We start from the raw sequence: 21,625 nt of genomic DNA, 5'->3' as shown, positions 1-21,625 counted from the left end.
CTTCATTGCCTAGAATTTATTTCTTATAGGCTAGAGGGAACATCATCTTCTCTCCAAGCTCTGATGGTTCAAACTAGTCTTACCTGGAATCAATTTATTTTCCTTCCTTGCTTCCTTATTTATTACATTTATTTATATGGTGTGTATGTGTGTGTCTGTGTGTCTGTGTATGTGTTGTATGTATGCCACAAATGCACATACCCACAGAGGCCAGAAGAGGGCATCAGATCCTCTGTAGATGGAGTCACATGGCTGTGAGATGACTGACATGGATGGAAGAAGCTGAACCCAGACCCCCAAGAAGAACAGCAATGGCTTTTAACCACTGAGTCATCTGCCCCCACCTCATTTTGTTTTTCTTTCTGTGTTTCTCACCTTTCCCCTTTCTTTTAGTGAGAGAGTGTGTGTGTGTGTGTGTGTGTGTGATCATAAGTGTGTTTGCAGGAGCCCTCACTGTGAAGGCAGAGATGAGAGAGGATATAGGGTCTTATTCCCATAAGACAAAATCTCCTGCTAAACCCAGAGCAAGGCCTGCCAGCCAGCCCCCATGAGCCTCTGCCTCTACCTCCACAGCACAGGGATTATGGGTATATGCAGCCATTTTCCCCTGAGTGCTGAGAGTCTGAACTCAAGCCCTCATACCTGTATGGCAAGCCCTCATACCCACTGAGACATACCATCCCTCTTACCTGAAATATTTCAAAGCCATAAATGTCCAGGACGCCAATGCTGTACTCCTCGTGGTCCTTCTCCATGGCTTTATTGATGGACTAGGAGAAAACAAGCACAGGGCAGATAACACCTTTCGTTCTTTTTTTTTTGTTTTAAGATTTATTTATTTTATGTATATGAGTACACTGTAGCTGTCTTCAGACAACATCAGAAGAGGGCATCAGATCCCATTACAGATGGTTGTGAGCCACCATGTGGTTGCTGAGAATTGAACTCAGGACCCCTGGGAAGAGCAGTCCTAACCACTGAGCCATCTCTCTAGTCCCCTTCTTTCATTCTTATTGAACAGTCATACAGGAAGGGTACGGAGCACTACATACCAACCACATTGATCCCTGGAGACAAGACAGCTTGAAGACAAGCCGTGTATGCTTTTAAAAGATCTCGGGATACCTGGTAGTGGTGGCGCACGCTTTTAATCCTAGCACTTGGGAGGCAGAGGCAGGTTGATCTCTGAATTGGAGGGTAGCTCGGTCTACAGAGTAAGTTTCAGGACAACTAAGATCACACAGAGAAACCCTGTATCAAAACAAAATGAACCAAAACGACCAAACAATCACATAAACAAAAAATGGTCTTAGGAAGGTGTGAAAAACAACTGTAGAGTGTGTGTGTGTTTGTGTCGGGGGGAGGTGGGGACAGAGGGATGAAGGAAGGTGGAAGGAGGTGGTGTTCATACAGTGATGTCCAGAGACCTAGAAGAAGCTGTCACCTTGGGTGATATGAGTAAGGTCCTGCTCTGAACGAGGCACCACTCTTGCAAAACCTGCAACTGCCAGTCACATGTACCCAACTCAGCACATGACCCTCACAGCACACACACGTCACTGATGCTGAACATAAAGTGCCACAGTTCTCAGAAGCACATATAGAAGGTAAACAATCTATAAATGACATTCATTATTTGTGTGTGTGTGTGTGTGTGTGTGTGTGTGTACTGGTCAGTGGTGGCACACACCCTTAATTCCAGTACTCAGGAGGTGTGTGTGTGTGTGTGTGTGTGTGTGTGTGTGTGTGTACTGGTCAGTGGTGGCACACACCCTTAATTCCAGTACTCAGGAGGCAGAAGCAGGTAGATCTCTGGGTTTGAGACCAGCCTGGGTTTGAGACCAGCCTGGTTTACAAAGTGAGTTCTGGGGCAGCCAGGGCTATACAGAGAAACCCTGTCTGAAAAACAAAGTAAGAATATTCACATATTCACATATGTATATGGTTATGCTGTGTCTATAAGTATCAGAGTTAATTTAAAAGTACAATGAACATCAGGGAGGGGTGTGGCCCAGTTGGTAGAGTGCTTGCCTAGCATGCATGAATCCCTGGTTCATGGTTACCAGCACAGCACAAAGTGGGCACGGTGGCACCCTCCTGCATCAACACTCAGGAGGCAGAAGCAGGAAGATCAAAAGGTAAAGGTCATGTTCAGCTACAGATTGAGTTTGTGGCTATCCTAGATTACACAGACACTATCTCAAAACAAACAAAACATTAATCAAGCAAAACACCATCTCTCAACGTGCAGATATCCCAAACCTTTGTTGTTTCCCTCTTTGAAAGGCACAGCTTAATTTCCATCCCATGTGGACTGCTCTTTTTCAGTGGCTTGCTCAGATCAATTGTCAAAGTGATAGTAGTTAGGTGTAAGATTACCAAAAATAACAATCCTAAGCCTTTACACAGAGAAATCAAGAATGGCTCTGGACCACAGGCTTCCTCTGTTCCCTCAAGATACTGTGTTGGTTCTAGTTACTGGGTCTCGCTAGGAGTTGGATTCAAGATTCACCAGAAACAGAGAAAGAAAGGGAGAGAGAGAGAGAGAGAGAGAGAGAGAGAGAGAAAACCACAGGGCAGAGAGGGACATACAAAGGATGAGGTAAAGGTTTGAGGCAAGCATGAGAAAAAAACCCTTAGTCATTGTATTCCTTCAGTGTAAAACTTGAAGCTTTGCCATGTCCGCTCCTGTTTACTTACATCTACCAAGAAGTCAAAGACTCGTGCGTGCAGGGCCTTGGCGAGCGCGTCCCTGGTGTAGCAGGCCTGCTCCACGTTGAGGGTCACATGGATGGACTCTGACTTCCCTCCCCACTTACTGTCCATCTGGCGGCTCGTTAGCTTCTCTTTTAACCGGTCTTGGTTTATACCCAGCAGATACGCAGGAAAAGCCAAAACTGTGGAGGGTAAAACAGGATTGTCTTTCAGAATTGTAACCACTCTCTCCCGGGCACACGGAAGCCCTTGTGCACGCGTGGGCAGACAATGGGTACCAGCGTTAACCTCCAAAACTTCCCCTCTACTGGAGGTGATGTATCACTTGGTGGTGGAGCCCAGCACGTGGGAGGCAGAGGCAGGTGGATCTTTGTGGTCATGGCAAATCTCCATGTATCATACACATCTCTATTTGTCTTACCCAGTTGTTCTATTCTGCAAATCAACCCTTATGGTGACCGAGGCTTCCAGTCATTCAAATCCACTTGCTCCAAGAAGGATGAAGTCCAGTCCTCCTCCCAACCTCCCCATCGGACATTGAGATCATACTGAGATACTGAAAATGGACATTTCTCCATACTTACATCAACAGGAACTCAACAAACATTTCGTTGGCTTTGGCTAATGTTTTCCTCCTTTGGTGCAATGTTTTCACGGTCTCATTTACTACCCCTGTTATCACAGATCTACTAAGCCCTACAACCCCCTACTGACCGAATGCTTACACTGAGAGGGCTTACAACACATAGAAAATGAGTAAAAGATAGTAAATACAATCTGGGAATTTTATCAAATAAAGAAATCTGAAAGGCAGAGTGCATCCAAACAGACTATAAAATCCTAGAAGATTTAGAACAGGAAGCTATTAATGCTTTCTAGGGTAATCAGAAGGGGTTGTACATGGGCTGGGCAGATAGAGAGGGGTAGGATTTGAACAGATGTGGAGAGGGGAATGGTGTGTGCTAAGGGAACAAGCGGGGAAGCCGGGGCATGGTTGGGATGTGGTCTATGTGGTGTAGCTACGCATCCGCTACAGCTGAAAGCTATGATTAAAAGATTGGGCTAGATTTCAATGCATTGGGGAAGGGTGTCCTAGGATGGGAAGCAGGAGGCAAAGGGGTTCATGTGTATGTATTTATGAGTTTCCATGGGTCTGCACATATGTGCAAGTAGAGATCAGAGGTCCATGACAGATGTCTTCCCTAGCCACTCTCCAGCTTGTTCTGTGAGACACGGTCTCTTACCGAACCTGAAGCTCACTGATTTGGCCAGGCTGGTTGACCAGCAAACCCCAGGGATCCTCCAGTCACTGCCTCTCCAGTGCTGAGGTGACAGGACACTAAGTCTGACTTTCCTAGATGGGCTCTGGGGATTGAATGGAGGTTCTTATACTTGTATGGTGAATACTTCACCAACTGCCATTTCCCACCCCAGAAGGCTTTAACAGATACACCGCAGGGTGCGTCCTCTGGAGGTGGCATGTGAACAGAGGGCCTGAGCATGGATTATATATAAAAAAAAATCTATCTCTCAGGCATTGATTTCTCCCAATGGTTATCTCCTAGAAGCAAATTCTTCTTTTGTACAAAGTAAGGAGAGAAGATATGCAGAAATCACACTGGATACTTAGCGTTATAGGGACCAGGAAAACAGCAAGTATGAGATATTGAATAAGCCTTTCCTGCCACCATCAAGGAGGAAATCTCACTAGACGCCATGGCCTTTCATCAACAGTTTACAGAAGGGATGAGGAAAAGCAGAAGTAGTAAAATTCTTGCAGCACAAGCATGAAGGCCTAAATTCTATCCCTAGAACCCATCTAGAAAAGCCAGAGATGGTAGTGCACAATTGTAATCCCAGAGCTGCAGAGCCAGAGACAAGCAGTTGCCTGGAACTCTCTGGGCAGCCAACCTACCCTAAGTGGGGAGTCCCAGCGAGAGACCCTGTCTCAATAAACAAGATGGATCCTGAGGAACACCTGAGGTTGACCTCTGGCCTCCACATGCACACATGTGCCCTTGCACGCACGCACGCACACACACACACACACACACACACACACAATTATAGTAACTGAGTGTGGTGTGCATACCTGGACTCCAGTTACTCATGAGGCTGAGGCAGGAAGCCTTCAGGGTCAAATGCATCCTGGGCTCTTTATTGAGATTCCATTTAAAAAAAAAAGGAACATATTCGCTAGGGCTTTTTACAGCGAACAGCTTTATACAATGACTAGTCAGCTAACATGTCTGTTTTGTAGACGTGTGCTTCTTCCCAAGCCTTAACCATCCCCATAGTGGAAATGAATGGGCTGTCTGTAAACAGTTCAAGCTGTTATCTTTATGGCCTTAGCTTAGAAAATCAAACAAGGCTGAGATGAGACCTCTGAGACAAAACAGACAGAAGGGAGTCACCGGACATGTGCTATCCTTCCACATCTTGTAGCTCTCCGGTAGAAGAGGGTGGATGTGGAGGGCTGCAGGCTCTTCAGAAACAAGGCATGGAGTGTGGCCAAGAGCCAGAGCCACAGGCTTAGGGACAGAGCTAAGCAGACTAGAGAGGAAATACAGCACTTGGTTTGGACCAAATCCATGCCATGTTTTTCAAACCCAAGGTTTTATGGCCTCGTATTTTCTTCTGCGGCTGCCCTGGTGCTGAAATTATAGTTTTGCTTAGCTTGACTACCTCCAGGCTGTGAATTTCCATGAGGGTGTGTGAGTGGGGCCGGGGCTGGGGAAGAACTCAAGCGCAGAGGCCCACAGGCTTGGGGAAGGAAAGGCAAGAAGCAAGGATTAATCATAAATGTTGCCGTAAGACCAGTGGAGTTATTCAGTCATATAAACCAGGAAGAACGTGGTAGGAGAATATTTCAACACGTTAAGTTGATGAAGGAAGATTTAATGTTCAATGGGAGAGTCAACATAAGTTTCCTACTTAAATTTGAATATGATATGAGGAATACAGAAAAGTCTAAAGGGTGTAGAAAAATAAAATTCATTCTTTGCACAGTTAAAAGAAGTGGCAGGTTTGAGGATATAGCTCAGTAGACAACTTGCCTCAGCATGCACAAAGCCTGGGTCCCAACCTCAGCATCACGTAAAGCAGGTGTGAGTGTTAATGTAGAAAAAGCTCCAAGCAATAAAATTGATGTTATAAAGGATTGACTAATAATGTATTTGCTTAGGGGACATTGAGTCACACCAATGGAACTTAGCTAAAAAGAGTGCTGCCTACACACTCCAAAATACCCCAAAGATAAGTAGTCTGCTAAGCAGGCCAGTTAGAGATGAAGGATGTAGGATGCTAGGGTGCAATGTTTACTTTCCAGGACTGACCAGCACCAGGCTCCACTCACATGACCAAGGAGACTTCTAACAACCATCCCCAAAGGCTTATACCACTCAAAGGGGACAACACAGGGCGACAGTCATTATTAGGTCTGCACCTGCCACTAAATCCCCTGTGCCCATCTTATCAGGAAGAACATAATTCTGCCAGGCGGGCAAGATGACCCCTGGTAACAACCCCTCGAAAAGGAACATTCTTGGTGTCCTTAAAATAATCCCGGGGAAAAGCAGTCCCTTCGGTGGATCAATCTCATACTTGTCTTAGTGGCCCAATTTGCAGTTTCCTGTCTCTGTTCAGATTGTTTGAAGCATCACCTGGGCTGGACCAGGAAGAGACTTAAAGATGACAGTGTCTGTGGCATGCATGAGCCTAAGGTGCTATAAAAAAAGAAATGGGTACAGAATAATCTCCCAGATACAATGCTGCCTGGAAAAGTGACCATAGAACATGGTGACAGAAACTCTCCCTATAGCCTGAAGGCAGGAGAAAGAATGTACGAATGGTAACTCTGCAACTCTCATCTCTGGGAACCCTGGCGAGCCCTGGGGAGGGGAGGCAGCTGCTGGCAAAGGCACCACCAGCAGGTACCCAGTTGACCATGTTACTAGATGGCTAAATGAACAACCCAGAACTGAGAAGAAATGACAGCTAGGGCTGTGTGCTTGTCTGTTAAACCGACTTAGTCCATAGCTCAGCCTCCTCTGACCTCCACTGCACCATCCCCGTTCCTCAGGGAATTTCACAAGCAGTTGCTAGGTTTACAAGCCTTTCACACGTGCCAGGAGAGGCTGCTAACCTCAGATGTATCACCGAGCAGTGAACTCCTTGTTGGCTGGAGGATCCAGGAACAAGTTTGCTGGGTCAGGGTCTTGAATTGGCACTCAAGAACTAGGAGGCAGTGAGGGTTTAACTTCTCAAGGAGGCAGAGTAATACTGCCTCCTTCCATAGACACCACCAGCATACTGGAACCGCTAATGCGACATGGCCTTGTGGGCACACAGGCGCATTTGTTTCGTGTCAAGGCCATGTTGCTCTTTAGGATGAAGGCAGAGTTAAGCATTTTGATTAGGTCACACTCCTAAGCCTCATGTACACTCTGCCCTTTTTTTTGTTTTCTGGACCCTCCCTTGTTAAATATAATTTGTCTTTATCAGATAAAGATAGACGTCAGATGTTAGCAGAACTTCCCTCTTTTATGAGAAAAGAGAAGGAAAACATAAAAAAAAGGATCCTTATTTGGAATGGAAATCTCCCCACTGCACTGTCAGCAATGAGTGGGATACTATTTATTACCCAGCGTCTAAAATTATCCCCCAAGAATGCTGAGAGGGGAAAATGTCTTCCTGGGTGGCTCAAGTGGGTGTGCGTTCTCAGAATGGCCTGGAGTGCCACCGATGCCTGCAAGATTGGGGTCAGATGCTACAGGATTTGCAATGGAACACAGGCAGAGGGGACCAGTGGAACTTACTGTAGGAAGGATACTGTAAGCCTATGGTTTCCTCTGAAACAATACAAATGACCATTTGGGTCTCAAGGATGTGGCTGAGATAGATTCAGTCACCAGGACTATCAACCCAACAGTCAAAGTTCATTTCTCTGTGTCCAAAAAAAAAAAAAAAAAAAAAAAAAAAAAATCTAATCTAAATCAGATCCATGGAAAAACTGCAAATCTGTGAACATTCCACACCACATTTCCTGTCCCTTGCCTGTCAGGACATTCACGTACCTATTCATTATAAAGGCCAGATCGAGTAAAGGGTGCCACCAAGGGACCCATCAGTATGAGGCTACTCCACTCATGGTTAGAGGGTGCCTTCATCTTTGAAACTAGATGAAGAGCCCATGCGATGGCTCAGTGGGCTCTGATGGCCTGATGGCTTGATTTCCATTCCCAGGGCACACATGGCAGAAGAGAGAACCGATTCCTGTGAGTTGTCCTCTGACCTCCATGTAGATGTCATTGCACATGTGTGCAATGTGTGCACCCCACACTAAATTAATAATAATAAACTAGATGTTTACTATTCTAGTTTATAGGGCAGGTTTAATTCAAGGTTCAATTCTGCCAGGTGTCTCCAAGGTTAGTAATATATAGAAACAAATTTTCAAGTCATGCATGGTGTAGGATGTGGAGGTGAGGGAGGGAAGAGGAGGAGAGGGGGAGGGGGAGGGGGAGGGGGAGAGAGCGAGAAAAACATACAGGAGAGAAAGAGGTAAAGGGGGTTAGAGAGAGGAAGAGAAGGGGAGATGAGACAACACAGGAGAGGGAAGGGGAGAGGAGGGGAGGGATGGAGAGGAGAGGGAAGGGAGGAAGGACAGGTGCATGAAAGAGATCCACTCTCTCTTGAGGCCATTTTGCTTCAGGACACATGACTTTTCATTTCTTACCCATGCACCTCACTAGCAATCTAGGCCAATCAAAGGGGTAGGTAGGTCTTGCATGGCTTGGGGGTAACCACTCCCTCCCCTCACTCCACAGCCCGAGCAGAGCTACGCACATTCTTCACTCTCCACGGCAGCATAGTTGCCCACTTCTTTGAAGCTGATGTTTCCCAAGTGGAGAATCCCAGCCACAATCTGCAACACGAGAGTCTGCTCCTCTGAGAAGATCCCAATCACATTCATGGCGTGCTGGAAAAGAGGGGGCAGTGAGTCGGGTGGCCCACTGCGTGAGCAGGTGACAGACGAGGCACAGGGTGGCCTCTACAGCTGGCGTGTAGCTTAGCCTGCAACAATGACGGGAAGTCTCCACCAAACAAGGTGATCAGTGAGCTGGGTAGTTACTCACTCGCTCACTGTGTGTGTGTGTGTGTATGTGTGTGTGTGTGTGTGTGTACACGTAGGTGCACAAGTATGGGGAGGTCAGGAGTGATGTTAGGTGTGTCTTCCTCATTTGATTTCCATGCTTATTTATTTGAAATATGATGATATCTCACTGCTATGGAGCTCTCTGATTTGGCTAGACTAGATCAACAAGCCTCAGGGATTCTCCTGGCTCTGCCTCCCCCCCCCCCCAGCAGGGATTACAGTGTATGCTGCCATGTATGCCCCTCCTCCTCCTATTCCTCCTCATCCCCTCCCCCCATGGGTTTTGGGAATAAAACTCAAGGCCTCCAGCTTATGTGGCAAGCACTTTGCTGCTGGAGCCATTCCCCTAGCCTGCATATGCTCTTAGAAGCCCTGCTGGAACAGGGAGTCTGTTTTTAAATACAACGTGCTCTCTAGGAACACCCTAGACCTTAGAGGACCTCTAAGAGGAAAGACACTCAGGGGACAGGAGTCCTGCGCAAGCTTCCAGGTCTGTCCTGTCCCATGTATGTTCTGGCTGCCAACCCTCCCCGAGGACACGCCCACTCCATTTCTAACCAGTCCAGGAGGTCTTACGTCATCTTCTCCCTCGTGGGGGAGGGAGAGGGATAGACTTTATCAGCAAACACATCTTTCAAAATCTTCAGAACCTACAGACCATTTAAAAGCCAAGTTTCTGAGTCCAGTAAATAAAATGGCTAAGTTTTGAATTTCTTTAATTTGAGAGAGCTCCTCCCTGGGTCAGTGCTGGACCCTTCATCTACAGTTTTTTTTTTTCCCTTTTTCTTAAGGCTGTGGCTTGGCAGCCTTGGGACCTAGGACTCATCCGTCTTAGCATCCTGACACTGCTGGGCTCCCCCACACTGACCCTCTGCTGCTCATTCTGGGGTCCCTCCATTCTCAGTGGATGAACAGGCCTGAACTTGTTGTTGACTTAAAGGACCATGTCAGTGCAGTCTTTGAAGGATAAATGGAAGACAGGTCTACCTCCAGACTGCTCTAGGCTAGAAGATTTAGATTATTCCACGCAGGTCACAAACCCTCCAAACCCAAATGTTGTAACCTCGACTGTAGCATGCACATGGTGTGACCAGCGCTGTGTGAGCGCAATGATTGTCTTCTGACCTCAAAACTCAAAATGAGAAAAGAGAAGGAGATGAAACAAACAGAAATCAAAAAATGTTTTTGAACTTTTCCTTGTGTTTTATTTTTCTGGGTTTTGTTTGTTTGTTGGGTTTTATAAGACAGGGTCTCACTATGTAGCCCTGGCTGTCCTGGAAAGGCTTAAAGGAATGTGCACCACTACACCTGACCGAAACCTATTTAGATTTATTTTGCAACTTTTGCCTTTGTGTGTGTCTCTGTGAGTGCATGCTACATGCCTGCAGGCACCCACAGATCTCAGAAAAGAATATTAGATCCCCTGGAGGTGTGAGCTGCCAGATGTGGGTGCTGGAAACCAAACGGGGGTTCTCTGAAAGAACTGCAAGCACTCTTACTGCCGAGCCATCTCTCCAGCCCTGAACACTGTTTATGTTCTACTAAGACCATAAAGTGGCTGTGGCCATTCTATGGAAGAGCGCTCCAAGAAATGGCTGCTCAGCAAACAAGCATGCTAAACCCACCCCCTCAATCATTTTAGCCTGTTTATCAGAACACTCTTGCTGGAGGCAATTGATGAATTTGCTTATTACTCATCTCAAACCATTACGTGACCCTCAGGAAAAAGTGGTGTGTGTGTGTGTGTGTGTGTGTGTGTGTGTGTGTGTGTGTGCATGGCTCTCCAAGGTGCTGAATGCAGGTTTTCAGAAAGGTTACACTGCTGTCTGCTTTGTTGGTCTTTACTGTCCTCTACATCAGTTGAGACTGAGGCAGGAGAGAGGAGACAGGCCAGCCCTGGACCCACACTTACCAGGGTCTCCTGGAAATCCCGCTTGTCATCAATGTCATCCACCTTGTAGGACCCCGAGAGACTCAGGTAGTAATAGTAGTCCATGCTGGTGATCCCAAGGCTTTGCTTCTGCTCTGGAGAGGCACCCTCGATGAGCTGCCACGAGAGCACACAGGATGTGTCAGGACATGGTCCACAAGCCACCTTGTGGTTCTGGGGACCACCATCCGGGAGCCCAGGTGGGGATAACTCTCTAAGCTCGTAATCAAAAGCTCTCAGTGATTCTAGCCTCCAGATCCCAAGGAAGTTTGTAAATAATATCTTGGGCTGTAGGTACCTTAGGCCTAGATCAGTCTGCAAGTCTCGGTTTTCGTTGTTTTAATGTGTATAGCTGTGGCCTGATCTATGGATGTGGTTCACATACATAGTGCCTGTGAGGCCAGAAGAGGGTGTCAGATCCCCTGAAACTGAGTTATAGCTAGATGAAGCTGAGCACCATGTGGGTTCTGACACCTGAACGTGGTCCTCTGGAAGAGGACTTAACTATCCATCCATCTCCAACTTCCAGTTCCTAACTCCGATAAGGCCTGAGAGAGATCAGGCTTTCTTCTTATCAGTAAGAGAACTGTATGCTGTATTTATGACCCTATGGGAAGGTAGACTATAAAACAGATCACAGCCACGGGATTCCTGCTCGCCTTAGCTCTTCCACACTTCTCATCCCAGGATGCGGAGTTCAGAGTGGCCATGCATTCTTTCTCTGGTGTTCGGAAACCTCCAGATCTACTGAGCCTCCTTGGTTTGGTTCGCTTCAGGCTTGCAGTTGGAGATGAGAACTCTTAGCCACCATACCTGCCACCTGTGGCCATGTTGCCCCTACCCAGGACTCTAACCCTCTGAATTGTAAATACAAATAAAATCTTTCTTCCATAAGCCGCCTTGGTCACGATGTTTTACCTCAGCAACAGCAAAGTAGCTAAAACAACCACAGTGCCCAGTGTATGCTGTGCTGGGGCTTAGACCTGAGGTTCTGTGCATGTTTGGCGAGCACTCTTTGTGAATGTAAGTATCACTAATCTCCCAGAAGCCTCGTCATCTGGGTACTTTCCAACAAATAGGCACTGAAAGAATTGGTGGTCATCACTGAAGATGTCAGTGTAGCTGAGAGATTAACAGTAAGCATCTCCGCCAGGCATGGTGGCGCACACCTTTAATCCCAGCACTCGGGAGGCAGAGGCAGGCGAATTTCTGAGTTCGAGGCCAGCCTGGTCTACAGAGTGAGTTCCAGGACAGCCAGGGCTACACAGAGAAACCCTGTCTCGTAAAACCAAAACCAAACCAAACCAAAACAAAACAAAAAAACAAAACAAAAAACAAAAAACAAAACAAAACAAAACAAACCAGTAAGCATTTCCCATAAGTTAACCCAGAAATCCTAGAACAAAACCGAGCCAAAGAGAAACCCCTCCTGAGTGTTTCTTACTGTGGATTACATTTCTATACACCTAGAAACATTTTCCTAAGTAGCCAAATTGGCTAGATCTAGAGGAACACGCTTGTGATCTCAGATATTTGGGAGGCTGAGGTAGGAGAACCACAAGCGTGAGGCTTGCCTGGGCTACCAAGTGAGTTCAAGGCCAGTCAGGTAACTTGGAGACTGTCTCTAAATGAAAGAAGTAAAAAGAGGATGGAGGAAATGGCTCTGTGGTAGAATGCTTGCCCAGGATACAGGAGGCTATGGGTTAACTCTCCAATATTGGATAATAATAACAACAACAACAACAACAACAACAACAACAACATCTAACAACTGAACTGGATGATTGCTAAAGCCTGAAACATAACTTAAAAGCATCTTGGGCTGGAGAGATGGCTCAGTGGTTAACAGCATTGACTGGGTTCAGATCCCAGCATCCACATGGTGGCTCCCAACCATCTCCAGTTCTAGGGGATCTGATACTCTTATGAATTCCACGGACATTAGGCATACATGTGGAACACAGACATTACATGCAGGTAAAATACTTACACACACATAAAAAAATAAATCTAAAAAAAAGAAACAAAACCATGCTTTAAAGGAACCTTGACCCATACTCTGCCTGGGTTCTGAGTGGAGGCAGACTGAGCCTGGGTTCTGAGGGTCTGAGTGGAGGCAGGCTGAGCCTGGGTTCTGAGGGTCTGAGTAGAGGCAGGCTGGGCTTGCTCTGAGGATCCTAAGCCTGCGGGAACACTCTCATCTAATAGTGTACTGGTTGCAGGTATCTGCCCCAGACACTTTGTTCCTATCACCTGACTTCCTGGCTTAACCCCTCCTCCCATCTCTGCTTAGGGTGCTCCCTTGCTTTGTCTTCCCTGACTTCCTGGGCTCTAACTCTTCCCACACAAATTCCTATTTGGCAAATAATCACACAAACACTCCTACTTCTGTTTTGAAGTTTGTCAGCAATTTAACGAGTTTGGCTCATTGTCCTAATCAGAACTCAACTCTCCTTAGGGACAGGGACATTCTCATGCCCCTTCTGTACACTTGCACAGTGCACAGAGAAACCTTTCTGGGCTGGTTCGATTACTGAATAAACCTGAGGGTTGAGGGAAAAACTGATCACGTGATTATTCTCCTTTGTGGGTGGAGATCAGAGGATAGCCTTCGGGAATTGGTTCTCTTTTGCCACATGGTCCCATTAATCGGACTCAGCGTTGGCTCCAAGTGCCTGTTTCCTCTGAGCCACCTCTCTGGCCTCCCAGTCTTGTTTTTTAATATGGAGAAGGAAAAGCTATGGAGGAAAACCTGGTAGAATATGTGGAAGCTCCGTTCCCCTGGGTTCCGCATCACCACTCTGGACTTTTCCAGAAGGAAGTTGGAGATCTTGCCACCATCTGGTTCCCCACCTGGACTGAACTGGATTTCAAAGTATTTTCCCTGCAAGAAAATTAGCAATTTCCTTTATCATCCGGTAACCAAAAACACAGTGCTCCAAACAGACTTTGAATACAGGGTATAATTCAAGGAAATTCATTAATGGAAGACATTCTGGATTATCCCCAGCCCTGAGCTAGACTTATTTACTTTCCTCGTGGCAAACAATACCGGAAAGCCTGGCAGTCCCACAATTATAACAAACAATACTGGAAAGTTTGCCAGTCCCACGGTTTTGCATTCAGAGGATCAATCCCTATAGCTAAATAAGGAGACGACGTTCCTCATTCATTCTCTCCCCGTCTGTGTTTGTCTGAAGAACGGGACAGGAAGCTACATGGCACCAAGGCTGCCACATTGTTCTTCTATCTAGATGGATGTATCAGTCTTCAACCAATGGCCTCTTGGTTATCATTCTCTATAATGCTTGCCTATCTAAGATACAGAAAATGGCATATGGCTTTAGACTTACATTCTTTTAATTAATTAGTGAGAATATCATTTGATGCTACCAAGCATGGCACACACACACACACACACACACACACACACACACACACACACAGATTCCCCTCTTTGATGTCATTGAGCATGACACAGAGAAAACCTATCCTTCCCCCCTTTTCCATTAGGGTTATATGGTTATAAATGCTGGGCCCTTGATATGTCTAAAGATCAACTGAGTTATCCTCTCAGAATAAAAAGACCCCTTATCACAGGAAAAGTCATAATGATGTTTTCCTGCTGTTTTAGGAAGAAGGGTGTGGGTGGGTAGCTAAAGGGTTAAAGTTGACATGTCTATTTTTACAAGGCAGGTTAAGAATGATAATTAGAGGCAGAAAGGTCATGTGGAAAATTCATTTGCAGTGTCTTTCTTCTGTCAGTATCTAGAAAGGTCAGAATAAAACATCCCAAGTACTGAGCTAAAAAAAAAAAAAAAAAAACCACTTAGATGAACAAGCAAGAAAATAAACTGGATTTTCCCCAGACAATGGGGAGCGTGACGCAGGTCTTACAGACAGGTATCAGCAAACTCAACTATAACTACCTGGGACCATAGGGAGACTTCTCTTGGAAATAAAGCCTTCCTTTCTGGATAAAAGCTAAAGTCAACCTGGTAGTATACATTGGTGATCTCAGGGCATGAGGCAGAGACAGGTCATCCTAGGCTACATAGAGAATTTAAGGCTAGCCTGGGCTATAGGGGGGAACTGCCTCAAGAGGAAAAGGATTAAATGTTTTTTGTGTTTTGGGTTTTTGTTTTTTGTTCTTTGTTCTTTGTTTTTGCTTTTTTTAAGATAGGGATTCTCCACATAGCCCTGGCTGTCCTGGAACTCCCTCTGTAGACCAGGCTGGCCTCGAACTCACAGAGTTCTGCCTGCTGCTGAGTGCTGGGATTAAAAGCATACCACCACCCACTGCTCAGTGTAAATGCTTTTTTTTTTTTTTTAAGTGAAAAGGAAACTGGTTTTTTCTTTGAAAGTCCCACCTACTATTGATCTTGAAGCAGCCCACTGTTAACCTCACAGATAGCTCTTGCCTGGGTGCCAGACAGGTTGTATGGCTGAAATAGGCATTTGGTTTTGGTTTGGTAATACACCTTTGGCCTTTTCGAGTGGTCACATTTCAGTACCCCACTGCCAAGACTTTTAGTCAGAGACATTTAAGAAAGGCATTCACAGCGCTGCAAGGGTGACCTTGTCCTGAGCCTGGGTGCACGGAGTCAGGAGGCACCAGGACCAGTGGCTCTTCATTCTATGAGCATCCAGCAAGCAAATTCAGAAATCTGGAGGAGAGGCAGGCAGAGTCCTAGGGGAGGAAGGGTCTGTCCCAGGTGCTCCCTCAGTCTAAGTGTGCTCCCTCCAGGCCCAGCTCCACGGAACAAGTCCCCTCAAGCAGGCCTGGATCTCAGGCTTCCCCTAATCTTCCCACTTCTGTCCTCCAGGTAGCCTGCATACCTCCCCAGGAACAGGGCAACCCCCCTTCATCACCTGTAAGTCTCCTTACTGAAGTAACTCCAGGGAGGAGCCATTTCTGAAATTATCTTGTTTATGTCCAAAGCACAAAAAAATAATTTCTGTCAAAGGGTGCATTGCTTAGAAGAGTAAAGAGAGAGAGAAAAGCCCGTTTCTCAGGACATGGGAAGCGCTCCCGAGCCTGGGATCTGGACACTCACAAAGCGGCTGGAGTTGTTGTTGCGCACGGTCTTGGCGTTCCCGAAGGCTTCCAGGAGTGGGTTGGACTGAAGGATGATGTCCTTGACATGCTATTGCGGTAGACAAGGGGGGGGGGGATTAGGAAAGTAATGGATGCTTAGCACCTGATGTCAAAGTCAACTTTCCCCAAAGTCCCACTTTCTGAATATTAAAAGGTAAGAGGATCCAGTCATGTATGTGTCCTGGGGCATTTCTGGAAAATTCATTTTGGTTTTTGCCTTGTTTTATTGAGACAGGATTTTACACTGTAGCCCTGTTCAGCCCGGATCTCACTGTGTAGAGCAGGCTGGCCTTAAACGCGGGGAGGCAGATCTGACCATCTTCCAAGTTCTGGGATTAAAGATGCACACGCCTATGCCCAGCTGTGTTTTTTTTGTTTTTTGTTTTTGTTTTTTAACAGAGTGACATGTGGCTCAGGCTAGTGTCAAACCTGATATGTAGCTGAAGATGACTTTGAACCCTAGATCTTCCTGCCTCTACTTCCCAAGAACTGAGACTACAGGCACGTGCCACCACATGTGGTTTATGTCGTGCTGGGGGCCAGGGGGTGTCAAAGCCAGGGCTTTGTGCCTGCTAGTCAAGTACACAACCAACTGAGCTACTGTTCCCGGTGGTGACTTAGTCTTGCATGGCCACAGACCTCAGCCTACTTGTATAACCAGGTTTCCCAAACCCTCTCGGTCGGAAACAGGGTCCCAGAGCTGAGATGCCACCAGGAACCCAGAGTCTACACAGTCCGGGACTGGGTTTCGCTGTGACTCCCTCCCGCACATCTGGGCACATTGGTGATCCCAGGGAGGAGGAAAGAGAAGCATGAGGAAGCCTCTTTGCATCTTGCATTCTCTGTTGCATCCTCCCCAACTGTTGCTGCAGCAGAGGCAAGACTTAACGAGATGGCAACCAACCATCATCTCCTTCGCAAACATCTATGAAATGTGATCTTGTGTCTCCAACTCTAACTGTGGGGGGTGACGGTGTGTCTTGCTAAAATGCAGAGGTAGATATAGTAGGTCTGGAGCAGGGTCGGGGAATCTGCATTTCAAAGCAACCCTGTTCCCAGGGAGCTTCGCAGCAGCCAAGGCTGAGTCTCAGGACCCACTGGTGGAAGGAGTGAACCGACTCCCTTAAAGCAGCCCCGAGTTACTGTATCTTCTAGCATGAATTCACACTCAGGGCAGCCAGGAGCAACGCCAGATCATGGGACACAGCTACCGGCTGACAACAGGAGAAGAATTTAGTGTGAACACTCCAGTCCTGTGCCAGACTTAAAAGTGTGCAAAACACATCACAGGCACGAGGCCTCTCAGCTGATAGGCGCCGGTGCAGCAGAGAGGCCTTTGGACAGTGACTCACTCCTTGTACGTCTAATTATTCACATGCTATGGTTAAATGTGTTCCAGAAATAACAAGTCTCCTGGCTTGTGCTCTTGAGCTACTGACTAATTTGAAGCCAAGAGTTCTGGATCAATGTCCTCAAAGGAAAACAGGAAGAGAAAAATCAACATTAACCGTCTGCAGCTTGGCTGCTGGGTCATTGGACATAGCAAGCCGGACTAGACGAAGGTACTAAAACTGACTATGGGAACAAGTCATATACCCCTACGGTACCCTCGAATGTACATCCCAGCAGAGAGAATGGCACAAGGCTTGAGGGTGCATTCTGTTCCACACAGGGAGTGATAGCTACTAGCACTGAGTCAGACTCTGGGTGATTCTATCCAATCAGACGTAGCGCCATACCTAAGCTGCCTCTCTCCTTTACAGTCCAGGAGCTGTACATAAATGTTGTATTTCTTTGTAAACTAAATTTGGAATTTGTGAATCTTAGCTATTCCTTTTAATCTTCTGTTTGCAAACTAGAAATGATACTTATTTTCTCTCAGGGAGCCAGAAAGAAAAGATCTTGAAGGCTTTTCCTTAAAAAGAATAGCCTTATATTATTATTGTTGTTGTTATTAATCTACTGAATTGCTGGGATTAAACAAACTCAGGACAATTGATTCAGGCATGGCAATGCATTCTTGCTTTCTTCCCTTTTATTAATTTTTAAAAGACAGACTCATATAGCCCAGACTGATCTCAACTGCCCTGAATTCTTTATTAGTCTGCTCTATTTCCCCAGTGCTAGGATACATTCGTGTAATCACTACACTTAGCTTATGTTGGGGATTAAACCTGGGGCTTTGTGCACACTAGGGAGAGAAGCTTCCTAACTCCGAGCTACAAGCCCAGCTCAAGGGATCAACTTCAGCCCTTAAGTGGGGTTCAGGCTACAGCTCAGCTGGAAAAGTGCTTACCCAGCTTCCTAGGGCCCTGCCATAGGATAAGTTCCATCCCCAGCACCAAATAACCTGGGTGTGGTGATGCATCCCTAAAACCTGAGGTAGAGATAGGAAGTTTAAGGCTATCCCTTGGCAACTTAGTAAGATAGCCATTTTAAAAATGAAGATGAAGACGAAAATATAAAAGATGAAGAGGAGAAGGAGGAGGAAGAAGAGGGAAAGAGGAGGAAGAAGAGGAGGAAGAGGGAGAAGAGGGGGAAGACAAGGGAGAGGAGGAAGAGGGAGAGGAGGAGGAGGGAGAGGAGGAGGAAGAAGGAGGGGGGAGGAGGAGGAAGAAGAATAAGGAAGAGGAAGGAGGAAGAAGAGGAAGAGGAGGGAGAGAAGAAGAAGTAGTATAATTTCCTAGATTTTACTGAGATATCTGCTATAGACTTGTGCTATTTCATGCTCCTGTCAGTAACACAAGCAACTGTGTCCAACATTTTTCCAGCAATGCTTATAAGAACAGGAGCTCTGACAATCCGATAGGTATAATACTAACAATGATTAATGATAATGATGATAATAATAATAATAATACTATAGTGGGTTTTTGTTTGCTTTGTCGAGAGACTCATACAGCCCGGGATAGCCTTGCTAGCCTTGGATTTGCTGTGTAGTCAAGAATGGCCTTGAACTTCTGATCTTCCTGTTTCTACCTCTGCATGCTGGGATGACAGGCACGCACCTTCTTGCCTGATTTATGTGGTGTTGGGCGTGGAACAGGTTTGGTGTACTCAGGGGAGCATTCTACCAACTGAGCCAGATCCCCAGTCCCCGTTTTGGTGTAGTTTTAATAAAAATTGTTGTTTTTTATGTTTGATAAATAACTTATAATTCCTTTCATCTGAACTGTCTTTCATGTCTCTCATTCTCCATTTGAACCACAGCCCTTTTGATTGATTTGTAGGGGCTCATTATATATTAGACATGTCAATATGGAAACATACAATTTCTTTACACATTTCATGTATCTAGGTTCCACAAATTTACAAAATAAATTATTTTTAAGCTACGGACAGATCAAAGGCGCACTCCATCAAAGCTCCAAATGAAGCTCCTGACTGCCCCACAGACTCACCTGGACCTTGGGGCCTCCTCCGGACACTCTGGAGACGTAGCTCATGATGTACTTGGCGGCTACCGTCTTGCCAGCACCGCTTTCACCGCTATGGAAAGAAAAACAAACACTCATCTATGACATGGTCCTCGCCACCTCTGTCATCCACTGTCTCCGAATGAACAATTTGCAGAGAAACCAGGAAGAAAGGAACTCAGGTATGTGTGGCGGGGGGGGGGGGGAAGCATGATGCTAGCTGAGAAAGGTGGATCACAGGACCAGCCCACTCCTCTAACCCGGGTAAGCATGGCATAGACAGAGCATTTATCATTGCCATTGTGCGGAGGATGGACAGTTGAGTTTTCTAACTGTCCAATCACAGAAAGCACACTTAGGAAACTATAAACATCAGAAGGATGGAATTGTCCAGAAACGACCAGTGACATCCACACACATTCTTGTAAACAGAAAAATGGAGGCTATGAAGTAATTTCACCTGACATATTCCACTCTAATTATAGGCAGAACATAATTATAATTAGATTTTTATTGTTGAGATGGGGGTTTCCTTACAGAGTTAAGGCTGGCCTTGAGTTCAAAATCCTCCTGCCTCAGAGCTGGGATTATAAGCATACATGAAGCACCACCTCCAGCAAATACCTCCAGTTTTTTAAGGACTTGGGGGTACAGCTCAAAGGTGCTTCCTGAGATCCTGAGACCTGGGGTTCAGTTCCAAACACAGAAAGCCTTTGATCAAGGTAAGGCAACAATGGGAGAGCTGATTGTTTCAGATAATTATTTTTTACACTCTTTGTCATGCTATGTTACTTTTGTGTGTGTGTCTATTTATGCCTATATAAATATATATACACATAAGTATATATAAATATAAATATACATATGCAAAAGCGGGCACTCAGGCTTCCGCCTCTGCCTTGATGTGATGCAAGTTTCCTTATTTTAGAAATGCTAAAATTAAATGATGAGGTAATATTAATCACATCCTGAGAAACAAAGACTACCTTCCGCTGGGTGGCCTGAACGTACAGCAATAGCCCTTTGTTAATAGTCTGCTCTCCAAAAATCCCCATTCTTCCCTCAAAATCCCCCTGAATTCATAATGACCTCAATTCAAAACATGCTAGATCCCATCTGAAATCTCATCTCTCTGTGGGCAGCCTTGGTGTTGCCAGAATCAAGTTTGTTAAAGAAGCCCACATCTATAAAAGGACATATGCTCTCGGTGGTCAAGAAATTGGAGGCCCACCTTTTACGCTCTACGAAACTCAGTCTAGTTGATGTCAACAAATGTTGCCAATTGTATAACAGCCACCACCACCAGAGCAGCTGTGACTACTTACAAGCAGCCTTCAAGAGCCTGCCTGCTAAGTGTTGGTTCCTGCACAGGAGTCGGTGGGTCATCGAATCGTCACCTGGATTCCAGGGCTCCTCTGGTGACTATTTCCTTCCCAGCTGCAAGGGATTTTGCCCCAGCTGTACTTGGCCTCACAGACACTCTATTTTATGACTTGCTTTACTAAGTTGTAACAATGTAAACAGTGAAGAACTTTAGGAAAAGGAAGTGTAATGTTACAACCAAAGAGTATAACGTCACAGAAACAGTTAAAATAATTACGAAAGAATTAACAAGCCAGGCAGCTAGGGCTCATCAGCAACAATGTATCTACAACAGGTTGATAACAATGTGAAAACAGTATAAGAAAAAGAAAGGCCAGGACAACTGGAAAAGATATTACTTGGTCCTAGTTTTCTCTGTTGCTGTGATCAAACGTCACAATAAAAAGCAAATTAAGGAGGATAAACTATTTGGTTTACAAGTCATTATCTAGAGGAGCCTGGAGGCAGGAGCTCAAGCAGAGAGCACAGAGGAATGCTGCTCATAGGCTTGCTCAGCTTGCTTTCTTACATATCCCAGAACCACCTGCCCAGGGGTGGCACCATTCAGTGAGCTGGACCCTCCCACATCAATCATTAGTCAAGAAAACGCCCCATAGGCATGCCTACAGATAATCTGAGGGAAGCATCTTTATAGTCGAAGTTGCTCTTTCCAGCTGACTCTGCCTGTGCTAGTTGACAAAATAACTGGCACAGACTTGTTAGGAGGTTGCTACATAAACGATTCTTTTCTCTTCTGCTGTTATTTATCATTCCACTTTTTACTGTGCTGAGTGTTGAACCTGAGTTTCATGCATGCTAGGCAATTGCTCTACTAAAGAGCTACAAACCCAGTGCTGGCTCTAACATGATTCCTTCCTTCCTTCCTTCCTTCCTTCCTTCCTTCCTTCCTTCCTTCCTTCCTTCCTTCCTTCCTTCCTTCCTTCCTT

At 45.8% G+C, this 21,625-nt stretch overlaps 1 protein-coding gene across 1 annotated transcript in view; it reads right to left on the bottom strand.

The window, feature by feature from the left end:
• Window positions 1-21,625, bottom strand: part of Myo1e (myosin IE) — a 190,727-nt gene that overhangs the window by 61,981 nt on the left and 107,121 nt on the right. Inside the window, exons 5-11 of the mRNA XM_021206176.2 lie at window positions 19,302-19,389; window positions 15,860-15,949; window positions 13,555-13,686; window positions 10,785-10,919; window positions 8,563-8,695; window positions 2,701-2,897; window positions 690-770 (exon numbers count right to left, since the gene is read on the bottom strand). Of these exons, the coding sequence (XP_021061835.1) occupies window positions 690-770; window positions 2,701-2,897; window positions 8,563-8,695; window positions 10,785-10,919; window positions 13,555-13,686; window positions 15,860-15,949; window positions 19,302-19,389 (856 nt within the window). The remainder of the gene's footprint in view (window positions 1-689; window positions 771-2,700; window positions 2,898-8,562; window positions 8,696-10,784; window positions 10,920-13,554; window positions 13,687-15,859; window positions 15,950-19,301; window positions 19,390-21,625) is intronic.

This window comes from Mus pahari, chromosome 10 (assembly GCF_900095145.1).
Source record: "Mus pahari chromosome 10, PAHARI_EIJ_v1.1, whole genome shotgun sequence".
NCBI lineage: Eukaryota > Metazoa > Chordata > Mammalia > Rodentia > Muridae > Mus > Mus pahari.
This window is presented reverse-complemented; position numbering and strand designations above follow the sequence as displayed.